At 44.8% G+C, this 7,500-nt stretch overlaps 2 protein-coding genes and 1 long non-coding RNA gene across 3 annotated transcripts in view; all 3 read left to right on the top strand.

Annotated features, from left to right (window-relative positions):
- The window catches only part of LOC138004158 (uncharacterized), a 13,329-nt gene extending 6,475 nt beyond the window's left edge, over positions 1–6,854 (top strand). Inside the window, exon 3 of the long non-coding RNA XR_011123747.1 lies at positions 6,774–6,854. This is a non-coding gene — a long non-coding RNA (uncharacterized lncRNA). The remainder of the gene's footprint in view (positions 1–6,773) is intronic.
- LOC138004092 (uncharacterized) overlaps positions 1–7,500 on the top strand; it is an 888,878-nt gene that overhangs the window by 407,379 nt on the left and 473,999 nt on the right. The window lies entirely within an intron of this gene.
- Positions 6,871–7,500, top strand: part of LOC138004520 (replication factor C subunit 1-like) — a 9,819-nt gene continuing 9,189 nt past the window's right edge. The window contains exons 1-2 of the mRNA XM_068851054.1: positions 6,871–6,882; positions 7,175–7,284. Of these exons, the coding sequence (XP_068707155.1) occupies positions 6,871–6,882; positions 7,175–7,284 (122 nt within the window). The remainder of the gene's footprint in view (positions 6,883–7,174; positions 7,285–7,500) is intronic.

Genomic DNA, 7,500 nt, shown 5'->3' with positions numbered 1-7,500 from the left:
ACAATAAGCCCATGTACTTAGTACTGATCTGTAATTCCAGAACTCATGTGCGTTTAGGGGGACTTGACCTCTGGAATCGGGCCAACCAGGCAATAATTATTACCTGGTGAAGTTCCAACAGGATCTCATCTTCCTTGGTTGCTTCATCGAACTTGGCCAACTGTTGTTCTGAGATAACATGCTCTACTAAGTTGATGCCTATAACTGCTCAGCATAATTTTGTCAGGTACTATTTTAAATGGGCTTGTGATCTAGAGCAACTGCTAAGTGTAGGCTTTCCCCACGCTTGTACACTACAGTGATTCCTGGAAAGCATTGGAGCTGGACTAGCATCTGTTGCAGGCTCAAGGGTGCTACATGTAGAGACTTCTTCTGAATGGCCTCCAAAGGCTTATGATCCGATTCAACTTTAACGTCACGGCCTAAAATAATTATACTCTGTTAATGCTTTGGTGCGCAATAAAAGACAATACACACAACTTGGGCGTAAACAAGGGGCAGGGGATGTACTGGCAAGGCGCGGATAATACCCACCGCTGTTATGGACAACCGGATGAGGGGCCTCGGCAACTAGCCGAGGGGGTGCCTCATGCCTGAATTGCAAGGTGGGCATAGTTGCTGGCATGATGTCCTGGGGCCAAGTTAACCCAGTCCAGCAGAGTAACAATATGCCCCCTCCCTAACGGGGCTTCAGCACAGGGCTGAAGGGGTGCCGCAGGCAGCAATTCCCCGCCCATATTTTATTAAGGAGAACTATTGAATAGGTTACAGAAGCTCATAAGGAAAAAATAAAATAAAATACAAGAGAACCAGAAAGCAAAACGGGCGGGAGGGAGGGATTAAATTGCTCAACGGAAAAAAACAGAACTAGTTGAGCTGTGGAAATGTCAAACTGAGAAGGCTCGCGTGGCGGGATGAATGAAATAGCCAAATAAGGTAGTCACGTGATGGGAAGTCACGCTCTCCTCCCAGGCGCTGCCCAGTATTTGCTTACCAGCATCAACATCTATTTTATTCTAAAATATCATTTAATGCTTTGGTGCGCAATAAAAGACAATACACACAACTTGGGCGTAAACGAGGGGAAGGGAATGTACTGGCAAGGCGCGGATAATACCCACCGCCGGTATGGACCACCGGATGAGGGGCCTCGGCAACTAGCCGAGGGGGTGCCTCATGCCTGTATTGCAAGGCGGGCATAGTTGCTGGCATAATGTCCTGGGGCCAAGTTAACCCAGTCCAGCAGAGTAACAATATGCCCTCTCCCTAACGGGGCTTCAGCACAGGGCTGAAGGGGTGCCGCAGGCAGAAATTCCCCGCCCAAAACGCCGAGATAAACCAGGAGTGCCCTGTGCGAAGCCCATTTAGTGGTTTTGCTCCCAATTTGATAGGGAGAAAAAATGACCCCATCTCCACGGAGTTGCAATAGCGAAAAGCAAACATTGGCTGCCCCAAAGGTGAAAGGAGAGAACCGACGAGTGGAGATAGGGGTCGAAAGTACGACATGAGCATAAAAAACCAAAGCCAATGGGCATCGCATAGAGACTGGAGGGGATAGGACCTTCACACAAAACAATTAACTGGTGGGGATAGGACCCTTGCACTAGACATTTGAATGGAGGGGATAGAACTCTCGCACAAAAAATTTGACTGGAGGGGATAGGACCCTCGCACAAAACATTTGACTGGAGGGGATATGACCCTCGCACTAAGCATTAGACTTGAAGAGCCAGTTGAAAATGCCAGTGGTTCTGCCGGTTGTAGCAGCACCAATACTAAAGCTGTGAGAGGCAGAAGAGGAGCTGTCATTGTCACAGAGGTTTAAGAGAGACCATAAGTTGTTGGTGTGTGAAGTCTGGGTGAGATATGGTCCACAGGAGAAGCTAAAGAGTAGCTGGCCAGGGTCTTGAGTTGCAGTTTTGAGCATATAATCTTGCAGGGCAGAGGATGCATAAAAGTCTGAGTTTGACCTTGCAAAAGTGAGCCTGGCTGTCTCCCAGAAAGGGTCAGTTTTGGACTTTTAAATTGCAGTGTCAAATGAAGAAGGGTGAAGGATGTTGGGATGGAAAGAAATGTCTGTTCTAGCAAGGTGGGACTGAGGGTCGAAATTGCCATTGCAGGTAAATTCACTGCTTCTTAAGAAGCCAAAAAATGAAAGGGTAAATGCAGCCCATAACAAAAAGGAGTCAACATTTGGTAGACTTAAAAGGTTGTAACTTAGTATACTTAGATGCTATGGAGAACTGATGAGGTGATCAGGTGGCAAGCCTTCTTGCATTCCCATGGGAGAGCTTGATCCCCCTCAAACTTTTGTAAAGGACTGGCATAGCCAGAATGTCCATGAGACAGCCAGACTCAATGTGAAGGTTGTCAAGTGCTGCCAGATAAGCATAATCGAGCCGTAGGAGCCTGTATTGCACAGATGAGTAACGAAAGGGATCAGGGTGAACTTGTGAGCAGGTCGAACAGGTAGGGGGGGGGGGGGGGGATACGGAAAGCTGATTAAAAAAGGAAGGGGCACTCCGTAGGCCAACGGGAAGGGCTGTGTAAAGGTAGTAGTGGTCTTTCCGGGCCATTCCCTGGAGCTCCCTCAGGGGTGAATGGGGATTATTCTGGAGGCAGGTTACGGGGTCTGAAATTGCGCCTTCCTGGTTGCTAATGCGACTGAAAAATTGAGTACTGGCGACCAGGATTTCACAACTGGTCGCCATTGTTAAGGTCAGATCTGTTTGGCAACAGGTGTCTTACTTTTTATCCTGAGACTGTTTTGAAATAGAAATGAAGGAGTTTTTCCGTTAACAACCTCCATAACGTCACAAGCCGTTGTTTCTCATAAAATATGTATTGCAGGGGGAAAAACGACTCAGTAAAGAGATTCAAGGACTGGTGTGAGGAATGTACCACTATGGCGGCTTGTGTTCGACAGGGTGTGACTAGTGTTTCCGTAGCTGAAACTTTCGACAAACTAGGGGGCAGATAGATTTCATTATTACATGTACATTCGAGGTCGGATACATTTTCTCTCCAAAATGTGCGCTTTTGAAAGTGAAAAGGTAATGCTTGACACATACACAAGACCATGCGGTCGTTGCTTTCTGGTATCCATAAAACAGGTCAAAATGCACAAGTTAATTTGGACCCTGGGTTAGATGTCTGTTTTGGAGGGGGAGGTTTGTGGCTGTTTTCCTACGAAAGTCAACGTCATAGGAAGGCCATGCCAAGCCCGCAACTTCCTTTGGGTAATCGAATGGTCGCTTGATAGGAGAACATCTCTATCGCCCTTTGGGGAAAAGAAGTGAGAAGTGCAGAACCAGGGGTGGATCCAGAGTAGTTCAAGTGACTTGCAGAAATCACTCAAATTTCTTCCAAACCTTATTTCTCAGCCCTTTTTTGCAGTTCACGAAATCGACTATCCTTCTTGTTTTAATTTTTTTGAGAAACATGACAAGAAAATCGCTCCCAATTGATCGACAGATAAACAGCTTACTTCAACAACAAATCGAAAGAAATCGCGAAATTCTGAAATCCCTGTTCAAGACAATAATTCTTTGCGAAAGAAACAACATAGCCCTCAAAGGTCCACGAGATGACGATCCACAAAATGCCAGTCTTTCTGGAAACTTTCAGGCATTATTAGAATTTCGAATTGACAGCGGCGACCAAACACTGCAACGTCACTTGAAAACTGCACCCAGAAATGCGATATATATTTCTAAAACCAGTCAAAACGAGATGATTACAACTGTGGGTGCTATCATAGTGAATAATTTGTCGCAGGAAATCAGGGAGAGCAAATATTATTCTATTATGTCTGACGAAGCAGCTGACATATCAAACAAAGAAAATCTTTCAGTGGTGATCAGATTTCTTGATTCAACCAAAACAGTCAGAGAAGGGTTTGTGGGATTCGACCTTTGTGAGGATGGAACGACAGGACCAGCTTTCAAAGATTTAATAATTGGTGCTGTAGCTGACTTAGGACTATCTATGGATGACTGTCGAGGCCAATGTTATGATGGTGCGGGAAAATGGCATTCGGAGAGCACCAAATTTCAAATTTTCTTGGGGGGAGCATGCCCCCAAACCCCCCTAGTTTACTTGGTGCAAATCACTCATGAAAAATCCTGGAGCCACCCCTGAGAACAACATACAGAAAAAGCCGACAAGAATCGAGCTGGGCTGACTTTTTCCGAGAGGAGGGGGGAACGCTTTGTGGTTTACCGATAAAGGAAATGGAAAGCCCGGGAAGGTCGTTATCTGAAAGGCGCGAGTTTTCTGGCAGCACCGCGACAAACTCAACATACTCACCCTGTAATGTTGCGTGTTTAACTTTGGTTGGAACATGTGCTGATAATGGCGACTGCCCTTGAAAAATGGGGAAGGAATGTTGTTGCTGGCACTGGGATGGTTGAGAAGGCTGGCGATGAAGTCGAAGTCGTTGGTGAGTAGCAAATGGCGGGAGTTTGTCGAGGTTGCAGAGATTGAGGCGGAGGCTATTGAGGTTGAAGCAGAAACTGATTTGGCGGTAGATTCCTCGATTTTCGTCCACGATGATGGAAATAAGAGTGGCTAACGTGGTTGGGGACGTGTCTGTGTGTGAAGCTCTTCTTGCTTGGACGCCATCTTGGAATAAAATTTGACCGTTTTGACGGCTGTTTAAGCAACGCATCGTCAGGGATGGTGACAATTGCTGGTGGGTCTATATAGGATGAAACTTCCTCAGCAGAGGCACTTGAAGTAAAGGGGGTTCACGGTGGAGCGTGAACGTTTCTCTGCTGGTCAGATGGACGCTTGGTGTACGCGAGCTACAAGATGGTGCGGAAGGATCAACGGTGTGAAGCCGTTCCATAAATTGTTCCCGAGTTCCAGTAATAAATTAAAGGTTTGAGGTAGCAGGGGGCGTAAAAACCGCGTTTGTGAGGTCAGCAAATTCCCCAGCAAAGATTAAATTGCTCAACGGAAAAAACAGAACTAGTTGAGCTGTGGAAATGTCAAACTGAGAAGGCTCGCATGGTGGGATGAATGAAATAGCCAAATAAGATAGTCACGTGATGGGAAGTCACGCTCTCCTCCCAGGCGCTGCCCAGTATTTGCTTACCAGCATTAACATCTATTTTATTCTAAAATATCATCAGATTTGGTACAACCAAATACCACAACCACAAGTTCTTTTTCGATTTGAGCATACTTTTGCTGCGTGGGTGTAAGCGCCTTTGACGCATAAGCTACTGGTTGGTTTCCCTGAATCAATGCAGCACCAAGACCGGTTGAACTAGCATCAACTTGCAATGTCAATGATCTCTGTGCATCATAATATCCTAACACTGGAGGAAGGGTAAGCGATTCTGTGATTGCTCTAAAACTGGTTTCCTGCTGCTTTTCCCAGTGCCACAGAACATCCTGATGTAGTAACTGTCTCCACTGTGTGGTGAGGTTTGACAGGTTTGGAATAAACATACTGACATAGTTGACCATTCCCAACAGCCTTTGGAGACCCGCCTAGTCTGTCGGCCTGGGCATCTCAACTATAATAGCTCTGACCTTTTCCAGGTCTGTCCTCAAACCAGCCTTGGAGAACACATACATGGCCATGGAACTTCACTTCATTCTACTGGATATGACACTTTGACTTCTTCAATCGAAGGTTACTGTCTCGGGAACGCTGCAAAACAGCCCTCAACTGAGTGTCATGTTCTGCCGTGTTGCGGCCATGTATGATTATGTCGTCCATAACGACCTTCATACCTGGTAGCCCTTCAAAGACTTGCTCCATTCTCTGTTGGTAAACCTCTGGTGCAGATTTAATTCCCAATGGAATCCTCAAGTATTGATACCTTCCAAAGGGGGTATTTAATGCCAGAAGTTTACTGCTCTCCTCATCTAACTGGATTTGGTAGAATGCCTTTTGAAGTTGAAAACACTGTGGCTCCTGCACAATTTGCTGTAATGTCATCGATTAACAGTAGTGGGTAATGTTCTCTTTTGATGGCCACATTAAGATCTTTTGAGTCCAAGCACACATGAATACACCCATCTGGTTTATCAACACAAATAAGACTGCTCACCTCATCAGCTGGTTCATTCAAGGTTTCTCTAGGATTCCAACCTCCACCATTATGTCCAGTTCCTTCTTCAATGGCTCTCGCTTAGAGTGGGGAACTTGACTGGGTGGGTGCACTACAGGAGGAACTTAAGGGTTGATATTAATATGATACTTCCCAGGGAGACACCCAAGTCCTTGGAATACTTCAGGGAACTCATCTAGAATGCTTTTATGCACTGGATAAGATGCATCTTCTCACATGTTTCCCTACCCAAAAGGAGCACATACTTTCCATTTCACTTGAAAACAAACATGATACTTTTCCTTACGCACCCAACAAGGCAACTTACACTTTCCAACAGGTTTAATACACATTTTGGTGTAACTCTCTAACTTTGCTGACGAGGATTGCAAAGGTTTTGTTGTGACCTTGTCATGAGCAGCTGTAGGTAAGACATTGCACTGGGCCCCAGTATCTAATTTGAACAACTCTTGGACGTTTCCAAAACTGACAGTTTCAACCCAGTCCTTGTTTTCTGCACTAATTGCCCCAATAAACATAACCTCAGCGTCAGAGTCACAATCATCAAGAGTATTATTTTACCTGCTTCTTTTGCCCCTCTGGGCTACGACACATTTCAAAAATGGTTCATTTTGCTGCACTTGTGACAGCGCCTCCCTGCAGCAGGAGAGATTAATGTTGATGATCACTGTTTACTTTGTGCTACAGAAAGGTGACGTCTGCTGCAAAAGATGGCAGTTCCAAGCCTAAGAAAAGCAGAAGAAATACCACCTTTGAGGACTCTGGTAACTACAGTTTAACGTTAATGTGTTTTAAGGTAACTGACCACGTTTTAGACCACATGGATGAGTTGAATTGCGTCCAACTAAACTACATGTAGAGGATCACAGTACATGTGTACGGGTAATTATATGTATAAGAAAGAAATCCATGCAGTTTATTTTTGCAATTCATGCAACACTTCCCTTCAAGATCCTTCAATTAATTAACGTCAAAATCGTAGTTGCCATCACTATCATTGTTTTCATGGTCATTTGTTATTCTTTGTCATCATCATCATCATCATAATCATCATTTTTGTCATTGTTCTTGTTATTTTCAAATCATAGTTCCATTATCATCCTATAGATGAGGAGGAAGTTGTTCCTCAGAAGCTCAAAAAGTCTGTGAAACAAGCTGGAACTAAGACAAGCAAAGAGGAGATTCACGTGAAGGAGAGGTAGGGGATGAAATCATTATTAATGTTATCAGTTTCAGTGTAATTTGTAGCGTTATGCAGAGCTCAGTCACTTTGCATTTTAAGAACAACAGTATGTCCTGACATTTCCCTAATTTATTAGATGTACACTACATACACAGATCTCAATAATTAGCGGACGTCACAAAAAGTCCCCTAGCTTTTCTCCTCAACTTCAACATCGTTCGTGTCTTGGAA

The sequence above is a fragment of the Montipora foliosa genome, chromosome 5 (assembly GCF_036669935.1).
Source record: "Montipora foliosa isolate CH-2021 chromosome 5, ASM3666993v2, whole genome shotgun sequence".
Taxonomy (NCBI): Eukaryota; Metazoa; Cnidaria; class Anthozoa; order Scleractinia; family Acroporidae; genus Montipora; species Montipora foliosa.
The sequence above is the reverse complement of the archived record's forward strand: the minus strand, read 5'-3'. Positions and strand labels throughout refer to the sequence as shown.